At 40.9% G+C, this 21,607-nt stretch overlaps 1 protein-coding gene across 1 annotated transcript in view; it reads right to left on the bottom strand.

The window, feature by feature from the left end:
- Window positions 1–21,607, bottom strand: part of ANKH (ANKH inorganic pyrophosphate transport regulator) — a 97,634-nt gene that overhangs the window by 10,939 nt on the left and 65,088 nt on the right. Inside the window, exons 4-8 of the mRNA XM_064705487.1 lie at window positions 21,413–21,496; window positions 18,856–19,026; window positions 18,137–18,271; window positions 15,055–15,147; window positions 11,473–11,568 (exon numbers count right to left, since the gene is read on the bottom strand). Coding sequence (XP_064561557.1) covers window positions 11,473–11,568; window positions 15,055–15,147; window positions 18,137–18,271; window positions 18,856–19,026; window positions 21,413–21,496 — 579 coding nt within the window. The remainder of the gene's footprint in view (window positions 1–11,472; window positions 11,569–15,054; window positions 15,148–18,136; window positions 18,272–18,855; window positions 19,027–21,412; window positions 21,497–21,607) is intronic.

Raw genomic sequence — 21,607 nt, 5'->3', positions numbered from 1 at the left:
CTCAGAAGAGGTCAGAAACTGGGTCCTTGTGTGGGAAATGTGAAGTTTTGAGGAACAGACTGTCCAAAGCCCCAGGGAACTTGTTCTGACTTCACAGCAGACACTGCTCTGCACAAAGGCTGGACCTGATGAATTCCTGAGGCCTTTCCAACCTGAAAAATTGTGGGGTCCCATGAAACAAAAAGCCCTGGATCTGTGAGCTGTAAAAATGTCAGACCGCAGTCACATCTGAAACTGATTTATGATAATGACTTGAATCACAAGGACATTCTCTGACAATGATGATCCCTTGGGCACATGCAAGTCAGTATAGATTTCTGTGCACTTTGTGTTCTGTGCAGGGGGGGTAAAGCTGCAATCAGCCTTCATAAAATTTGTCAAGTGGCAGAGGAACCAGAGCCTGCTTGTGGGAACATCCCCTAACTTTATATCTCCTCCTGAAATAATTGGTTTATACATATCTAAATCTCCCCCACCTCCCCCAGCTTTTCAGAGTGACAGAACACTACATTCTTTAGAAATAAAGGCATGTCCAGCAGCTGCACAATTCACTGATGCTGTGATAGCATTAACACAATGCCACATCTGCTTTCTCCCCAGCTGCTGCTGAAAGTACTTAGGTGGTATTTTCCAGGCTGCGTTGGGTCACTAAATTGTTTAAGGTAGTCATTATATCTTCCCAATGACTTATGCTGCCTAATTTTTTTACAGAAAGAAGAATATTTTACTTCACTTATAAAAAGCCTTAATAAACCAAAGATGTCATATTTCTGGTCTCCTTTTGATAACTGTCCATCTCCCATCTTAGTAACTTTCTTCTGTCCCAAGTTCTCTGCACCCCTTGCTGCTCTTCCTACTGTGAACATTGAGCAGAAACATTGCTGCAGGGACAATTTTTGATGCTTCCTTTTCTGCCTGCTCCAGCCACTCATGCAAAACAGACCCTTTGTGTGAAACCTGAACAATCATGAAGGAGACATTAATCTCCACCTCACTGGAGCAAACAAGAAACCTTTGTTCCAGGACAAAGGCTCAATGCAGTACCATGGATAGGACAAGGCCCTTGGGAGGATTTCATAAAGTCTGCCTCTGGTGGTTCAGCATCTTCCTGCACAGGCAGGAATGCTTCCATTCGTGTCTGAAACAATTTACTGAAATGGGAACTAAACCTGACCTTGAAAAGGTGAAAAGCTTCTTGAGCAACTATCTGCCAATATGCCCTTTTCCAAATGTTATTCTTTGCCAATATGCCATTTTCCAACTATATTTTTTTTTTTTTTTGTGCCAGCAGCCTGAAGATTAAGAAAACAGTCTTGGAGTTAAGGGATGGGCAAAATCAAAGAAGTCAAAACAAATTGCTCCACTGGATGAGTAGATGAGTTTTTATCACTCTAAAAGGTGTCCTTGACCTTAGTCTACAACAGTATGGTCTACAACAATAAAGTAAAAACAAAACAGATTAAGTCTTCAAAGTTAATGCTGCTTTTTTAAAGTATGGATGTTCTTGATAAGACTTGTGAGATCTTTTTAATACACTAAGGCTGTAATGAGACCATTGGTGAAGTAAGATTTGAGAGATTTGGAGAAGTTTGTAGAGTTGTCTGTGTTTTTCATGCTCTTTCTTTGTATACTCACAAGAGATAAGGACACTGAACTCTGTCACCCAGGGAATTTCAAATACTAGTGTGGTCAGCAGCTGGGGTTGTGTCCCCTGCGAATGACCAGATTCTTGTTGTGACATTTATTCCTGTGGACTTTACTGTCTCTCAGTCCAAATTTGCCGTGACTTTAGTAAAGCTGGGTTGTAACCTTTGATAAGCAATGCAGAGATGCAAAACAAAGACAGCCAATATGAAAAAATGAACATAAATCCAGTGGCCTCTGCAATGGCTTCAACTTCTGACACAGAATGTCACAAGTAGATATGGTGGCAGCAAAATATAGTTCCTAAGTACATTTCATAGAATCACACAATATTCTTAGTTGGCAGGGTCCCACAAGGATCAATGAGTCCAGCACTGAAGTGGATGATTCATACAGGGATTGATCCCACAACCTTGGCATTGTTAGCACTCTGACCAGCTCAGCGAGTCTCATTTTCTTCCATTTATCTTTAAACTCAGGAGGAAGAGCTACAGAGAAGACTAAATTAAGCTATACAGGACTTCAGTTCTGAGAAAAATACGATTTGTACTGTTCCTTAAAGAGTTGCTAGCCATGACTAAGCTCTTCTTTGTTATAAAAAGGTATTCCTGAAAGTAAGCAACAAATACCAGGAATGGAGATACACTGTAGTAGCTACTCTGAGATCTTCAGGGGTAATTGATTATTCTCACAAGCAGAAAAGGAGATATTCAGGAACAATTCCAGTTCAGGAAAGCTGTAAGCATGACCTTAGAGAGGGGAGGATCTACCACTGCTTCAACCTGGATGAACTGGAAAATATACTATAAATCTGACTGCTGTAAACTATGTGGAAGGGGAATGATGATTGGCAGTATTAATCTGCAATTTGACACTGTGGGATGCATAAAAAAAAATTATAACTAAAACTCTAAAATTCTGCAGTCAGACTTCCTAAAAAAAAAACCACTCTCCCTCCCTGCCAATAAAAATCATATAACCTTGGTCAACCTTAAAAGACAGCAAAGGCTCACCCTAGTTAATGCAGTAACACAAGCCACTTTAAGAAATTTGGCTCTAACATAACCTTCTATTTATAAATTCTAGTGCAGTGGTTGGTAACTGACCTTCTGGAACTACAACACCACAAAACACAGTGCCAAAAACATTTGTGCTTTGTCAAAACACAAGCATTTCAAAAACTAAAAAGCATTATTGCCATCAGAAACTTTCTGCTCCAGAATTAAAATCTGTGATTTCTACAAAGTAACTTAGTTTGTGCAATGCTTTAGTTTGAGCACATGAAAACTGATAAATCCACAGATTTCCTTGATCACATGAAAGAAATCATTGTGATCCTTTTTTTCATGGTGTGGCACAGCTGTTTCTTCTGGTAAGGCAGAAATGCTTACAGCAGCCAAATCTCCAAGACAGAACAGATCAATGAGGTTTCTAACTGGATACCACATTGCATTCCTTATTTGCAGGGAAGGTGTTCAGTATCTGAAATGCCAAGGAACTTAAATGTATGGCTTGTCATCTTCAGACCATGATGCTATTCCCTAGGTCATGAGTCAAAAATTTGTGAAAAAATTAGGTTTTGTGAATTTCAGTTCCTTTTGTATCTACTTGTTAGCTGCTCTTCTGCACCATCAATGCACAAAGACTACATCTTTAGCTCTCTCTTTAGTATTAAATATGCTCATATTTCACCACACTCCTCTGCAGTCCTGCCCCTTTTCTGAATTCAGACTTTGGTCCTTGTGGGCCATCTTCAGAATGCCTGCTATCTGTCATTTTTCCATAAGAGTTGAGATGGGGAACTGAGGAGGTTTTAGCATTGCATGCAGGTGAGATGTAAAGCATAGAGCAGAAGGGCTAAATGAAGGATCTCAGAAATCCCCACTTTGTTCAAGATTTCACCTTGTGAACTAAGAACCAGTATTAGTAGCCTGGAATGTTTATAGGTACCAGAGCTATCCAAGTTGCAGTTACTGGGTGTTTTTTTCTGGTAGCAATCCTCTCAATACAATGAGGGAAATACATGGCATCAGTCACAAGGAAACAGTTGTTTTTTCTCTTCCTTGCTTCCTTTTTCTGACTTGAAATCATTCAGATGATGAGGCAGCAGGTACTTGGCTAAAGGGCTTGTGAGAATCTAAGAGGAATAATGGAGTAAAAGCCCCAACAGTCTCTTGCATGGGTCAGAATTGGAAATCACTTTGCTCCTCTCTAGGAGCAAAGATTGTGTGTGCTCATTTGATTAATGAGCCTTACTAAACTTAATCAAATGAGCACACACAACCCTTCTCCCCTGTTTGCTCAAATGCATGAAGGTGAAGGGATAAATTCAAGTATTTCTTCATTTTCTTGCTACCTGACAGTCTAATAGAAATAATGGTAACTGACCTTATTTTCTTTTGGAAAGGAGAAAAACTATCCACTTTTTTTGTGAAAACATGTTCACAGGTACTGCTTGTGGCAAACTCAATTCTAAAACACTCCTTTGCATACCCCCTGGCTACAGTGAAGCTGCCTAAGGTATCTAAAAATTAATCTCAGGTCAGGCCCTGAATGCAATTTTCTGTCTCTTGGCCTTCTAGGTATTTTATCTCCAAAGCGGGAAAGAAAATGGAGACCATGATATTCCTTTAGCAACTGCAGCTCAGGAAGTGCATTCAGGACGGCCAAATGCCATGGGACCTCCTCTCCTCCTGGGACCCAGTGGGAGCTGTGCACTGCAGGGATCTGCCATGAAGTTATTTCATGCTATGGATATTCCTCTTCTACCTTCAAAAGATTTCAGTGAAATGGGAACATGTTCCTTGGCATTTTTCAACATGCAAGCCTAAATCATGTTATCCTGAGTGCAAACTAAGGGTACCTATTAGGCCAGCAGTCAGGCTTGCTGCAGAGATGCAATGAATTCTTTAACTTTTCTCCTTTAACTTCTGTCAAGAGCTGCTTTATGTCTCATTATTTAGCAGACAGCATAGTTGAAAACATCAAATACATCACTCTAATGCACGAAAGAGCTTCACACAGGCTAGTTTATCAACTGGAAAATGAACTTATTTGTAAGTGCAGAAAGGGATATGAAATGGTATATTTATTACACTACAGAATGAATATTTGAGAGCAAATGGGCCTATGAAAACTGTACAGTCTTTGGTGTCCCTCATGGGAAAAATCAGCTGCCAGACTTAAGGCTGGGAAATATGATTTGCTGACTTCAACTGGAAATTGAATAACTATTGAGTATGGAGTGTTTTCACAGCATCAGGGAATAAATCAATAAGGCAATGCTGTTGCAATAATACACTGAGTTGGTATGACTATTCTGCCTTTATTCATTCTGACTCCAGTATTATCTGCCAGTGCTACATTTCACTGGCTGGTGGAGCCTTGCTGATAAACTGGACAGAAGAGGCAGCAGCCAGTACCTACTTGGCAGTTCTGGCAGAACCAAATCCAAAGCAGAGAGCAAAAGCTCAGGCATCTCAAGTTGTCTTTTAATCAGACAAGGTTTTCCAGCCTGGATGAAACACAGCTGCTACTCTTCCACAGTGTTTGACTCTTGCTCTAACAGAATTAAGCAGAAGCAGCAACTACTGACTCTTGTCTTCTGTGCCTCTCATTTTTTCATATAGGGAATTTTCCCTGTTACACTGGTTTCCTTGTTCTTGAACAGGGTTTTCTTATCTCCTATGTGCTTGATGATTAATATCAGAACATAACCAAGCAGATGATGACTCAGAATTAGGAAAATGATGGGATGGCTTGCAGTAAACTCCTGTCAAATGGAACAAAGACTTTCCTCCTCCAGTCTTCAGGCTGAAACTGATCTCATCACAGGGATCCAGCAGGAGAAACCCTGTGACTCTGGACCTCACCCTGCTGTTTTCAGATGGAGATGGGGTCCCTCTATTGAATCTTCCAAGTCCATAGTTCCCGGCATCTGTCCCTCTTTTTTGCCCATGGTTGGGGGGAAATATAAGATACACAAGCAAACAGGTTAAATGCTGCAGCTTAAACCTTCTGATGGTTATGATATTATATAAGACCTTCACTTAGAATGGTACTATGATGACATGCTTATCAGGTACATACATTATACATTAATCTGTGAGATGAATACAAGTGCCAAGTGATGGTAGTTTATGCTGCTGTGCTACAAGCTATTATCACTGGAGAGCTGACAAAATGTCTGTGTGCTGCTCCTCCTAAGGGACTGATAACTACCAGCAAATGAAAGAAACAACACTTGCCAGTAGTAACTCCTCAAACTAGAGTTGCTCATCAGCAGGAGCCCTTGGAAATCAGTACTTTTTAATCCTCCACCAAAAGAACAAGTTATGAATCTAAACACTGCACTCTATTTACAAAAAAAAAAAAAAAATCTAGCTTTTTATTTCTAGAACCTAAGAGATTACCTAACAAGTAAAATAGAAAATAATTTTACTAGTATTAGAAACATTTTGAAGTTATCATTAGACTCCTCCATTAGGAGCAACATAATTGAGGAGTCAATAAACCAACCCTGACTGTAAAGTAGCTGACATTTTGACATGTATTGACACACACACACTCAACTCTCAGGGTTAAGCATATCAGCCAGTAAACTGACTAGCTGTCTGCTCCTAAGTATATTGCATTTAAACTTTCACTGAGATTTAAATCTAATGCAGGTGACCTGGAATTTGCATTTGGTTACTGCAACACAATGCACATTAATCTGTTCAGCTTAAGTGCCTGAACCTTCAATTTCATTGAAACTTCATGGTGATGGTTCTTTTTATGTATTTTTTAAAGAGACTTAAAGTTTTCATTAGTATGTTTATAACAAGTAAATATGAAATTTATAAATCTTACATAAATCACACGGATATAAGTGAAAATGTGAACACCTTCTCTCCACTCTATCTTTTATCTTTATTCTTTTGGAATAGAAAGGAATGAAAAATCACAGGGCAAAACTGAACATCAAAAAACCATGGATTTTGTTTCTTAAGCAGTGTTTACTAATTAAATATAAAACAGTATTCTATATAATTAGCTTCTCCCCTTAATCAGTCTGTTTATTCATGAAAAATGCTACCTTCCCCAATTGTCCATAACTATATGTTCATTAAAAAAAAAAGCAAAGCAGGATTGAAATTCCTTTTAAATAGCTGGAAAGAGCTTTGAGCTGTTTCTAATAGAACACATGTTAAAACTCAGAGGTACTGTGCAGCTCTCCTGCTGTACATGAGCTTGGTGACAGATGGATGAACATGGTGTGGTGCACACAGCGTGTCACCCTGGCACCTTGAGCCTGTCTTACTGGGGAAGGGAAAACCTGTTGCAATCCACAGAACACTAGAGAATATGAAGATAACTGGCCACATGTCTTGCTAACACTTTAGCTAACGTGAACCGTGCAGCAACAGGAGCTGGTGTTTGGAACTGTATCCCAAAAACCACTGTGGTCTGTCCCACCTGATGCTGCTGGGAGACAAAGCTGAACCAAACTGCAGTTCTCGAACTACTGCTGTAAGAACTGATTGCTCCTTCCCTGCTGTAAATGAACAAGTAAGTGCAGACTATTCAGAGTCACTTTCAGTGCTGGTGGGCTGGGGAGCTTCCACAGTGCTCTCTGAGAAGCTGCTTTCTCTCACCAGCACCCTGTGTGTTCCCCATGCAGTGACCAGCAGTGACTCAGCCATGCTGAGCTGGCCATGCTTTTACCCCACTGGCAGCTACTAAATGAGGGTGCTCAGACCTAGTATTAACTAAGACATGACCTGCCTTCCAGCATGATTCTGAGACATGAATGCTACTGCTGCCATTCCCCTGGGAGAGCTGACTGTCCCATTTCCCAGTGCTGCCTACACAATCGATGGCTGCCCCTCAGCTCAGGGCACACTCGCAGACATGTGAGAGGACACGGCTGTGGCCACACAGACGAGGCTGCAGTGGCTGCAGGAATGCCACTTTTGTACAGCAGCACTAACAGCTGATGTCAAATCAGCCTGCCAAGCCTTGCAGTTCAGAGGCAGATGACCAAACACTAATCACGTGGCGGCCAGCAGCTAACATTAGCCAGGGAAAAGGATCTTAACTGACTGCAACTTCTGTGTCATCACAGAAGGCTTAAAAAACAGCTCAGCTGGGAAATGGGGAGAAAATTGAAAAGAAAAAAAAAAAGACAGAAAAAGAGAAAAAGAGAGAGAAAGGTAATTTGGCAGTATCTCTTCCCCATCACAGTCTGCCTTGGAAAAATCCCTGAATTTTGCACTCTGGTATCCAAGCTCAGAGACACTACCAGCATTCTAAGAAATAAAATTTCTTAGAATTCTATGAAATAGAATTTTGCTAAAACACAGCCTGTTTGCTATTACTCCCCTGTGTATGGCAGGATTCCTTTGAGTAGCTTGCTCCTCACAGAGCCTGCTCCTCTATGCACAGCTCATATGTGAGGGAGTGTCTCCCCTGACAGAACAAACCTTCGCTGCAGTGGAGAAATGCAGTAAATTAGCACCCAGACAAATTATTTTGGGATTTCTGCAGTGTACTGAGGCTGACACATCCCACAACCAAAGGGATATGAGCTACAGATGTACCACTTTTCTCTTGGGTCCATGTCTTCCCTTAGTTTACAACTGTGCAGCAACCTCAGGGTGATCTGCACGGCCATCTAAACAGCACTGAACCAAAATGTTTAGTTCTTCAACAGCCTAACCTGCAATGGCAGCAGCATTGGCATTTGGAGCACCATCTTTGCTTCTATATGGAAAGAAGCATTTTTCCCAAAGTGCCTACTGGCAATGAAGTAACAGATAATGGCAAATGCATTATGGACACCCTTTAAACTGCATGCAAATTACCGAGCATGACTTACTTTTTAAAATCAGAATGGTCCTTTATTTGTATGGAAAAAATTCTACAGCTGAGTCCCTTCCCTCTGCTACACAAATTCCACATTCAGTTGCACAGTCACAAAACATGGCTTTGGAAGGAATCCCCACTTACAACAAAAACCACATCAATGTGACTAATCACAGCAGCTGTCTTACCTATCAGGAGTTTAATGCCTTCTACTTTAAGCCTTTAAATAAAACAGCTTGTCTACACATTTTTTACTGAGCAACACAACTAATTCTCATTTTTTGAAGAAGCAGCCTTAATACCCTAGCATTAATAGCAGCTTCAAAGCCATGAGACAGTACTTATGATCATCCTTGACAGAGCACATGTGCATGTTGCAAAGTGAGCCTGGAAAGGCTCAGGTGTAGCCTTTCAGACAGATCCCATGAGAATTTAAACAAACCATGAAGTTATGTTTCTTAACAAAACTGTGCCTTTTTTTTTCTACTCTGACCTAATACTGTCACTACCAACAACAGTGACAAGGTGTTTCTGTTGCAGTAGTAGGATTGCAGTACTTCTTGTGCAGGCATGACCAGTCTGTGGAAGGAGGTAGGACATTTTCCTCCCAGTTTTATTGGAATAGCATGTCTTTGATAATTGGAAGCTTCCCAAGGTTTTACATTGGGAAGGTGCTTCCCTGCAGGGCTGCTGCTTGTACTTAAAGCTTCACTATTATTTTTTCGAGTGGTTAATGGACTTCCTTTATCTTTACATCTACTGGAATCCTTCTACAGATCATCCACTGGAAAATGCCTTTACATTACATGTTTAAATACTGGATTTGTTTTGGCTTATCAGCCTGGGAGCCCTTCCCTCTGACCTGAACGAACAAGATGGTACCAATGGTGATGCCACTAGTCTGACTGCCATTTGTTGAAGTAGAGCCCCTGAATAAAAACACAGCTATCACAAATGGCCATGGGAGCTCACCTGGCCAAAACAAAGACAAATTTGAAATCTACTTCCTTAGAGCCTGTGGCACAGATCAACATGAGCCATCCCAACATCTGCTGAGTTTGGGTGCTGAAGCATTTGCAGGCTTGTGCCTTTGAGTATAGTTGAATCTTTAGAGCTCGTGTCTATTTTTCCGCTCTGTCTGTTGACAAGCAATCCTAAGAATCTGTCACTAGCAGGCAAAAATAGAAATGGGACAGGAAAAGCTATGGACCTCAAAAGTGTTTCTGGAATTCCATTGCGGGCAGAATCTCCCATGATGATCTCATGAAAGAACTGCCCTTGAAAGTAAATTGAGAACTTCTGGATACAAAATCCCAGGAAGTCACAAAACAAAAGCTAATTGAGGTGATTAAAAATTACTTTTAAGAGGATAGTGATGGTAATGTGAAAAGCTTGTAATATATCAGAATCAGAGTAACCTGATAAATATCATGGGGGATTAATAATACAGTCAGTTCAGAGAAAACTCTTGAGATTGAAATAGCATTCTCAGAACAATTTAGGATAAGGAAAGCTTTCCCCTTTGTGGATCTGTAACAACACACAGACTTTGAGGGAGGCTCCAACTCTAGAGAACATGACTTTGGTCTGGAACAGGACACAAAAGGAAACCTCAAGGCATGTGATGGTAGATAACGAGAGCTAGAGTCTCATGGAAAGTCTCCAGACAATGGCTAATTCACTGGAGGCATATGTCTGTTTCTTGCTGTAGGAAATACAAGTTAGAGCAAGAGCTGTTGGTCTCTAAGCCACATGAAAAAAGGTCAAGCTTAAGGAAACTAAAAGACAGAGGAGATGCCACATTGGTTCATACAATTCTGTCTTTGATGGTGGCCAGTTGTAGCTGTTTAGGGAAAAAGTATAGGAAACAAAGAACAGAAGAAACGCAATTCAGCCATGGATGGATTGAACTGCTTCATTTTCAACTGTGAAATAACACAGAGTTCTGTATCCCGCATTCTCAGGTGGGGTGGAGATGGCTACAAACATTTCTGGCTTGTGTGCTGTATTTCCTTTGACATAAATTAGTTTCTCTTCATGCATAAACCACTTGCAATTCAGACATAAAGGTTCTACACTAAAATGGAGGGGAGAGAGAAATTCTGTCAGCACTCCCATACTCAATAGTGAATTTGTGAATGTAGGGAGAAGAGAATTCCAAAGCACCCAGGTACCCCATGGAAAGCATGCAATGCTCCATTATTTGCTATTCCCACCAGCTGCAGTTTTCTTCCACAACTGCCTGTGTGTTGCTAAGAAGACTGCTGAAACAGTGTTCTTGGGGAAAATGCAATGTATTTATATGTGCAAATTGGTCATTTTGAAACATGGCAGGCTCAGCAAAATTTATTTCTCCCTGAAAACTATCCCCATGAAATGACACAGATTTAGATCCTTTAGTCAGTGTCAGTACCATCTCTGAGATTGCCCTTTTTAGTTAATTTTGAGAGCAAACAGAACAAATGTGCACCAAAGTACCCCCACATGAAAACCCAGTGCCAGGAGAGGCAGCAGGGAGCAGCTACTGCAGGGTCAATCCATGCTCCCTTTCTCACCATTCACAGTACATGAAAAATGCCCAGGGACAGGCTGCCATCCCACTGCATGTGATACAAATGCATTCTTTTGTCTTCCTGACACATTGGCTACATGAAGTTTTGTTCATTTTAAAAAAGAAACAGAGATGAAAAGAAAAGCGGGTCTCTGATATCTTTTTTGCATAGGAGGCTGATTTGAAATGAAAAGTAGTGAAAATAAAGTGGAGTAACTCCAACTTTTTTGATATCTAGCCTGAGCTAATGACAACTGATTTTCTTGTTACTCCAATACTATGATCACACTCCCTTCTCCAGATAAAAGCAACACAGCTTCACAAGACAAGACAACTCACCTTTCTTAAACTACTAGTGCTTTTAGCATTAGGTAGAGGAGGCAATTTTCTGGTTGAGTTGAAAACCACTGAACAGAACAAAGGTTTCTTACCGTTAAGGACAACGCCATGCAGACAAAAGTGAACTTCTTGATATGTGTGGCTGTGACGGTGCTGTTGGTGTTCACCAGTTTATTGCTGGGGTTATTCTAGGGCAAGAGAGAGAGAGAGATAGAGAGCATTAGCCTGGCTCCAGACTACCAGAAGCTGCTGGCACCAGGGTCATGTGCTGGACCTGACTGTCTGTGCCTGTCCGTGTCTGACTTGGCTTGTTTGCTTTATAACCTGGAGCTTTCTGAGCACTTTGTACCACTACAGAACATTTTCTGCTTAAACTGACAGCAACTGCTGCTATGGTCACTGAGGGCTGAGTAATCTCCCTACTTTTCCAAATAATAAGTTGTATTTAACAAATTCAGCTTTGAAAAAGGTTGGTAGCGCTTTCTAAGAAAACACCACATGATTTTTTTTAAACCTTATTTTAATGTTTGTAGCATGGTTTCACAGGAAAAACTGGATTCAATTCCCTTTTATCACAAATTGGTACCAAATCAAGAATGCAAGCATCCTTACTGATCCAATTAGACAAGCAGGTAATATAAACAAAGCTTCTGGAACAGCTGGCTCCATTAATGCAGTTTAATGAACAGAACATAATTAGGACTATTAGATGTTCCACCTTGAACATGGGCTCTGTACTCACATGGCAACAAAGTTTTATTTAAAACAACAAAAGCCTTCTTCCAAATGTCTAATATAACAAATGAAGCTGAAGATTTAAAATTGCCCTTGGAGAATGCATAAAACCAAACGAAATGGTCTGTGAAAGGAGAGGATGGGATATCAAAGCAGGTTACCATTAGGAGCCCTTAAGGAAGAGGCTGTTAGGTCATATATTGCATTTACCCTGGGTCTGTTTGATACACAAGTTTGTGCACATGCTGATAAAATCTGTAGCATGAGATGTACATTTATACACCCTAGATGTAACTGGGGTAGAGCTGCAGTCCCTGTCACAGAGTCAGCCTTCTCTACTGGAGTCACTTGTAAGAGAAATAAAACTATTGCAGACACATTTGGGGAGTGGAGCACTATGAACAGTACATTATTTCACACACATTCAGGTGCTTGATGGAATTTTGCAGTTTCAGGCTTTTGTTCTGATCAGTGCAGCAATTGCACCTAGATAGCCGCATGTTTCTGTCTAAATACCTGCTTGGAAGTTTGCTTGAAGATGTAGGCAACCCAGACCCTAAAGAAGGAAGCCACTCCATCTGACCATTTTGGGAACAGGTTATGAAAACTCCCTGTAAACATTTTTTCATGCATCTACTACTATTAATTGTGTTTCTGAAGAAATACTTTGCTTTGCTGTTAGTTTTCACAGATGTGAGGATAAGCTTTGCTTACATCACTCACCACTGTTTAAATGAACTTTTTGCTGCATGGCTCAACTTTCTAACAAGCCTAAAATAAGAAAGAAGAAATAAAGCACACCCAAAACAAACCATCCAAAAAGGGCTGCTAAGAAAAAGCTTTCTCATCTGTTTGTATCTCTCTGCTGTTATCCCTGCCCTTGCCGTACTCTGCCCTTTGCTCCAACTCTTGACCACATACTCTTTGGCCATAACTCTTCCACACTATTTAGTTCTCAGAACAAAACACTATGGAGCAGTAAGAATTCCCATCTAGTCATCAGATAAACAGCATTCACAAATCTCAAAACTGGTGTTGTACTGAGCCAGGTGGCAGGGTCCATTAGGATCAATGGCATTATCACCATATAAAACAGCATAGAGAGCACAGAACTAGCATATGCCTGCTCTCTTCCAAAATGTCAGTAGTAACCCTCAGCCTGAATGTAACTGCTAGGCCATGGGGTTGCATCTCTCTAACAAATGTGAAGAGAGATAATGATTTCCCTTGTGAAGACAATAATCTGACTTCACCAGTAGAACCCCTGAAGAGGGGCATCTCAAATCCCATCAGTCAGTGTGCTTCTGATGGCCATCAGCATTGCCGGCCTCCTGAATAACTAACAACAGAAAATGGGAGTTTGAGTGCAACACACTGTTTTGGCTTCTGAAAATCACAATGGACACCTTACAGGGTCCAGAAATAAAAAAGTGTTTCTATTTGGGCTCTTCTGAGAAAAACTTATGATAAGGAAATAAAGCTTTTGGAAGGCACTGTGACACAAGGTGATGCATGACCGAGGGAAAAGCAATTCTCACAGCAATCTTCAAAAACCCACTGTGGGTTTGGTATTTATTGTCTGAAAAGTAGAGCAAAGGCAATTACACATATGGTTTCCAGGATGAAATACCCTTTATACTGCTGCTACCTAATTTTGTACATTTTATTACAAATTGCTCTTCAAACATGGAACTAAAATTCCCATGAGTACTTTTCCAGCAGTTAGATAAACTGTACCCATCTGTGCCTTATCCTAGCATTTTCTTCCTCACAGTGTCCCACAAGAGCCCTGTGAGAAGCCATTTAACTGAAATAAACAAATGGACAAATCCTGGTCAAATCCTGTCACCTCTGCAGTTGTCAGTGTATCGTTAACCAGCTAAATCAGACCTGAATTTAGGAGTCTTAATTGCTGTTACTACTGCTTGCCAATAGTGCATTTGATTGTGGCTTGCATCAAATGTGGTTAGCAGCTCCTGAGTTTCCTGTCCCAAACTATTTTTATCTTGCAGCTCACTGGGTGTGCATCTGCAGTTCCTTTAGAGCAGCATGGCCTCCAAGAAAACCTACATGTGGTATTTTATCTGACAGGTCAATTTAGTTGTACACAGGCAGGTTAGGAGGTTGTGATTGATTTGACTTCGTGTTGGTTTTAAATTCTCCTTGTAAATATGGTGGATGATATTAAACAGGGCTTGCTCCAGTTAGATACATTCCAGAGAAAACATATTTTTCATGAGTATTTGGAACCAGAAAGTTCAGTTACTAATTGGTAAATAAAGGGAAGGAGACAATCTGGCATTTGAATTCTAGAGTCACAGGAGAGGATTGTTCTTTGCATAATATATGGACTAGTGAGTACCAGTCATAAATCAGAGCAAAAAAAGAGACTAAACAAAATTAATTTCTGCTCTGTGCCCAGTTCCAGGAGCAGTCCTTGCATTCTTACATAATTACATGATTTACCAACAAAAATCTTCATAGCCTTGGTCAGCTAAGTCAGTTCTAAAGAATGTCTGTTATCTCTGTTAGTGTCAGACTGTGAAACACCCCTTGATAAATATTAACATAAGCAAATGAACCCAAACCACTTGGGAGATACCAAAAAATCCGGAGCAGAGACGTGAGCTTGCTCATTCAGTGATGACACTTTGTGAGAAATCACTTCGTTACCTGAGTAGCTACCTCATTGTGCGGACTTTTTTTAATCCCTAAAATTACAGCACCTATCTATCCAAAAGGCAGCTTAACACCTTGTAACACAGAGATAAGGTTAAAATCATAAATCAGACAACAGCTTGAAGCCACCGAAAGCCAATTAATTTTAACTAGATTTTAAGGAAACCTATCAGTGGAACAACAAGCAGAGAGAACTAGGAGAACCACACGTGCAAAACCCCACCAGAGGTATTTATGACAGCCCTAACAGGGACACTCACCTTGTCAAAAGCAGGGTACACAGCTCTGATCTCTGTCAGCCAGCCATAGGGCATGTGTCCCACTGGATATGTAGCTGTCAAAATCGCCACTGCCTACGAATAGAGAGAGAGAGAAACATGAACCTCAAATCTTCAAACACAACAGTGAAACTAACACAGGGCGCTACTGCCCACCAGTATCACCTCATTGACCTTGGCACAATGCGAAACCAGACCAGGGACTGGAAACTTTTTGTTTCAGGAACACCATCAAAATGGCTGTCATTTGGCCTGGCATTTTAAGCTTATGAAATTTTTTTCATGCCATGAAGTTGCCTAAATCAACTTTGTCATTTCACCATCACTCTGATACTCTGAGATAATAGTTATCTTGAGCTGTGGTGCACCCCTTACCAGGCCAACACCTTCCTCCCAAATTGCTCCTGAGTTATTTTACCTACAGATAGCTAAGCAGCAGAATGCCTTGGAGCTCACAGTAGTTTTGGATCATACTGCATAATTTCAATTTATATACATTTTACTTGGTTATCCATAAATAAATAAGCTTCAGGTAAGACGGATTATATATAAATCATTGGATCTCAGTGGCTGAGTGAGTTTGGACATCAATATGACTGCTTGGAGGCAGGAGGCACTTATGAGACCAAAAAAATCTACCTCTTCCCACTTTGGTGCTCATCAATGAACACCAGACAAAAATAATTCCAGGTGAACGTTTTTATTATAAGAAAAAATTCACTACCTGAAATTTTAACAATTCACTGCCCGTTTATTCTCTCGTAAGTACAGTCCAAGAGGTTTATCAAAGACATAAATAAGCTCCCCTCCATATTATGTATGAAAGATTTTGGTGATTTTTCTGGCTGTTGAAGAAAAAGTCCAAATACATGTCCTTCATGTAGGAAAGGTATTTAGGAACTCTTCCTGTGGCTACTTGTAAATCTACTGTCACTCCAAGTTTTCTAGTCCTCAGAGCTGAAGTATGCATCTGAACTGAGAACTGCCTGACTCTCTTAACTCTAGAAATCAAAGTACTTGGGTGCCTTTTGTCTGCAGGTTCAGATCTGTTACAATCCACATACTTCTGATTAATTTTACACCTGGCAATGGTAGTGTTAAGAAAGACCTTTTTTAACTACTGTTGTTTCTGTTTTACTCCCAAACTTTCAAAATACATTTTCTTGATTATCTGAGCCCATTTTCCTATTATAAATGTAACTGCTGTCTTTGCTTGGTTAAAAGATCTATACAAACACAGGACCATGAAGCAAGCTAATTTGTTCCCTGTGCTGTTTAAAATGGGAGTGGAATGTGATGATATCCACAGAGAGGAAGAGAGTGGTATAAATCCTTCCCTGCTAATGACAGCATTAATAATGTTTAATGTACCTGGAAAAAGTAATTGGTTCAAATAAAACAAATTGGAATTTTAAGATAGTATCCTTTTTAATTGCACACCCTCCAATTACTGTATTTTCATCAGAATTTCCATCTAAATGAAACCTAACTAGGTTAAATCAAGTAAGGAATATAAAAGCTATTTTGCTTATTTTCATTGTTAAATCCAAAAAGACTGCAAAGACACAGTGCCTGTTGAAGGAAAAAGTATTTCACTACCATATTGTGTATGCTAGATTCTGCTTGGATGAAAGTATTAAGTTTTTAGTAGTGATTTTTTCCCAGTGTTTTTCCTCAATTAGTGTTACTCCAACATACATGCATGAAAGTTTTCCTAAATGTCTAGCACCTGTGTTTGACAGATGAGAAAGGCCCCTATGACAGCCACCACCAAAGGGGCAGCCCAATCACCACAACTGTGCTGGCAGTCCCAACAAAGCAGAGGGGGATGGACAGTGCAAGTGGATTTGTGGTCCTCATGAACATGTTACAGCCTAGTCCTTCACAGGGACTCCCTGCCCACAGTGAAAGCTGCTGCTGTTATTGAACAGGGGACCTGTAAAAGTCCTGTGGATACAGATGCTCCAGACACTGGTGTTATCTGTATTGTCAGCACCTCCCTTTGCAAAGGAATTATTTCAGAAATCAGAGAAGGTTGGGATGTGACCACTACTGTTAGTATAAATCCCCAGCTGTGACATGTATTTGGAGTCATCCTAATAGCAACAAAATGGAACTGGCTAGCCATGAAATGTGATGCACCTAAAACTGAAAGTCACCAAGAAATGCAAAACTGATCTTTGCTAATTTTTGGCTTCCCTTGTACAAAGGCCACTCTTAAGACACAGACTGATCCCTGAATCACACATGTAAAAGTTTTAAGTTTCCTAAGTTCTTTTCTCAGAGCTGTTTATTTGCAGTCCCTGGCACCTCCTGAGTGAGTGAAATACACCATATCATGTATGACAAAGTTACAGCAGTTCTTTGAACTTCTCTTTTAATTTAGTATCTTACAGCTTTGCTTATCCTATGGATATAAGCATCTAGACATCCTTGCAAGAAACTGGCAGCAGAAATTCCCTAGACTTCTTAGGAGAATGGGTCAGCTTGTGGTGAGCATTGGTAAAGGCCCTGCACCACAGTCAAAAATCTGTCTCCCAACAGCTGTAGGAGAGACTTACTGGAGTAATCTGAAATTCCTCAAGAGAAACAGGGTGCATTTCATATCCCAACCAAGGGGGAATTTTTTTTTATATGTACTTTTTAGTGTCTCTGTTCTGTGTGATGCACTGACTGTTAACAGTAGTTTCACTTCAATTTGCACAGCCCTAAAGTATACATGACAGGAAAGAGCAGGACATGGGACTACTGTCAATTGTCCTAAAATTCCTGGGATCTAAATGCTCCAGACTCTATGTACCCATGTGTAGAGCATGAAAACTTGGGATGCAGGCACTGTTCACCAAAAAATTCTACTAGTCTCGCTGAGGGTGAGGTCCCAGTAGACCTGGCAGAAGGGCTCATGGTGAGAGTACAGGCAATCTTCTTTTCAAGCATAAAAAGAGCACTAAAGAGAAATGTACTTAAGACAATTTTTTCTTGTCAGCTTGGCTGAGGAGAGAGGCACAGAGATAATGCCATGGAAATGATCATTTGCAGTAAAGGAGAGCACTGCCTTTCTTACCTCTGTGGCTGCAGAACTGCCACCTAGGTCCCGGGAGACAAAAAGGTTGACAATGGGCCTACTTATTCGCTGAGTTGCCAAAATTAATGCCAAAGGCCACCAGAAACTCAGCATCTTCCTTATTGTAGCTTCTCCCTGCAACACAGGATAAAAAAAAAAAATGAAGTGAGTTTGGAAAAAAGCATGCAGTACACGACCAAAAGCATGGAGAAAGGTTTTCTGCTTTTCCCCTTCATTGTCAGATTGGTACATTAATTTCAATAATTTTCAATATGAGGAGCCTAAAATATTTTCACTCATGGTAGCAATACTGATTCAAAAGATGTGTCATGGATCTCAATAAATATGCATAAGGTATCTATCTGCATAATTTTTTCTGACTACTAGACAAAGCTACATGAAAAACAATATGACATTTGAAGAAAAAGAGAAATTTTGATATCTCCTTCCATATGAAGTAAGGTGTTCCCTTAGTTCATGCTGTGCTGTCTTACAGCTCAGTACAGAGGTCTTCAGCAGACACATCCAAACTATGGAAGGCATTGTGTCACATGTGCTGTTGCTGGAATAATTTCCACCATGCCTCTTAAACTGAAATGTTTTTTCCTGCAGGACAGAGAGAAGGCCCTTCATGCACAGTGGTTTAATGCAGTATTGCAACACAAAAAAACCGCATGTAAAATTATTGAGCTCAAAAAAACACACGCATGAAGACATACCCCCATTTCAGGCCCACTTCTGTCAGGGATAACATCATGTATGTTCCTGTAGTAGCCCAGGCAGAGCGTGGTGCACCGCACAAGTGCTCCCATGTATAGGGACAAGATGGGGATCAAGAGAGGCTCCCTGCACTCCAAGTGACTGTGAAGCAAAATGGCTACAAAAACAACCTGCAGAGAAAACAAACAGATGATTAACAATCTGTCTGGGTGCTTCTCCAGGGCCAACACACCTCCTGGCTGATTCCTGTCTGATTCCTACTAAGCAACAACTTTCACGGCTACAGTTCTACAGAAACTTTAGTCAGGATCCCTCAGTATTTGGTCATGTACATGAGAAGAACAGGAGTTAACTTCATACTCTGTGACACAGGACTTGAAGTTTGGGCAGGTGACAGAATAGACTAGAACCCATAAATAGGAGAAGGCTGGCATGAAAGTCTGGCAGGGTCTGGCAGCAGGCATGTGGCTGAGGGTCACCCTTCCCAGGAGAATGTGCTATTCTGATACACACTGAGGCTGGAGACATGCTTCTAGGGTCAGCTTCTAAGCCCTACTGTTGTGGGATTTTTTGGGCAGTGGGGAGGGTAGTTACAATTAAAATGCCAGATTTTTAAAATATTCACTTCAACATTTAGAAGCAGGAAGTCTTATGTCAACCTAATTTTCAGCTTTTTCAAGTGAAATTTCACTATTTCATTATTTGCTTTTCAGCTGAGAGCCACATTAATGTAAATTAAATGGAAACTTTCGGGCTAATGAACAGTTCACAATTCTGCCTCTTAAGACTAAATGCTCAATCCATAAAATGTAAAGGAACTGATTAATATGATATTATTCTCTTTGTTAAGTACAGAGCCTGTTAAATTCCAAATGACTCAGGATGGGGGGCACAACTGGAAAGCCAACTGTGTTTGGTGCTGTGAAGAGAGCAGAACCAGGACAATCCTGCCAGGACATTCTGGAATTTCAAGTGAGTTACAAGAAATAAGATACACATTGTTCAGGTGCAGATTCTCTCCTTCATTGCTAGAGCTGTAGAAGTAGTTAAGAAAAACCATGCTCTGCAAATGTTCCTGAGGCAGGGCACAGTGCTTATGAGGGTTTTCAATCCTACAAAAATATTGCTTTAAATTGCAGTAAATAGAAGCAAGGTCAGTCACAAAGAGTGTGCACATGAAGCTACCCAAGAAAAAGTGGCTACTGCCTGTGCCCCTACTCCCTGTGTGAGGTGCATATGTAGGTGCAGAGTTCTGGGCTGTGACAGCCACAGCTTTTTGTGTTCTGGATTTGCTCTTGCTCTGTGTAGTATTCTGTTGAGAGAAGATGACAGGTGTCTTATTCTCCACAACCCTGGCAGCCCCTCACCAGCCGCTGTGGAAAGGGCACGGCCAAAATAAGAATTTGTTTCTGTATTTAGCTCACATGGCCTGAGAGCCAGGGTCAGGAAACTTTGTGGGTCACATCGGAACAAGAGCAGACCCTGAGGGCTAAGGTCATTTGCAGTAATTGGTATTATCTCTGGGGATTTAGTGCACTACTGTAGTGGGGCAGAGCTGACAAATACAGAGTAGCAACTGACTGAACAGCTCAACCTGGTTTAAGGTTTCCTTATTTTTTGTGGAAGGAAAATGCTACAGAAAATTGAACTGAGTGCCATTGACTTCATATTTCCTTAGATGTTGTACTGTTCTATCCTCTTTCTTATCCAGTCATTACACCATACAGCTGATAATGGGGCACTACAGCAACTGTTCACAGTTTCTGGGATTCTTCATTTCCAAATATTTTTATATGTTTTCAAATGAGGGCTATATATTGGTTGTTAAATGCTACAACACAGTATGTATGAATGCTGCTTTTTCAGTGTGCCTAATACAAAACAACAGGATAGTTAACAGCTCCCTTTTGGAAGTTCAAAAAACATTTTGTCTCCTCTGAATCACCCAGGGGTTATCACCACAGACCCCTTCTGGAGCACTTCTGAGCCTTCACCTTTTGAAGCAGTAACAAGTAGTCAAAGGTGGCTTTCACTGCATTTCCTTGGATTAGACACCCTGTGCACAACTGACAGGTCAGCTGGAGAATCATGCCTTCACCTCCAGCTCAGGATTCACTGGAACTGTGCAAGGTGCTGGGGAGAATGTAGAGAGAAAGCAAGATCTATTTCAAAGCACTCTCTCAGGCTCAGGACTGGTAGCAGCCCGTGGTCTCCTTGCCTGACCTTTCTTTCCCCCAAATGTACACATGCACATACAGAACTTGTTTCTCAGCCATGATCAGGGCTGTGGAAGTGCTCCAGGACACGACCTCAAGGCAAACAGCCCTGGGAACTGATTTGATCCAGTCAAGTGAGAATGTCCTAAACCACAGCTGCCAGCAAACAGCCTTCACAGGATGAACAGTCAGAGGGCAGCACACAAGATTGCTTCCTCTGGTGTCTTGCTTGTGGAAGAGAGAGAAGGCACAGAGAGACTCTGTACTAGAGAGCTCCCGTTTAGGAAAGCATCTGCTCCATAACACAGTGGGAACAGTGGCTTCTATGAGGAGCCTTTACCTGAGCTATGACATCTGAGATGGAGGCACATCCCACTAGGAAACTGTACTTGTGTTTCAGCAGAATCCCAGCATGGGTCCATGCCTGAAAAAAAGACAGAGAAAATTTTGGGAACGGATTATGATATTGTGAATGATTTCAGGTCCAAGAATGCTGTTTTCTGGTTGCTGCATTGTACACAAACAACCTGCAGCA

Source organism: Zonotrichia leucophrys, chromosome 2 (genome assembly GCF_028769735.1).
Source record: "Zonotrichia leucophrys gambelii isolate GWCS_2022_RI chromosome 2, RI_Zleu_2.0, whole genome shotgun sequence".
Lineage (NCBI taxonomy): Eukaryota > Metazoa > Chordata > Aves > Passeriformes > Passerellidae > Zonotrichia > Zonotrichia leucophrys.
This window is presented reverse-complemented; position numbering and strand designations above follow the sequence as displayed.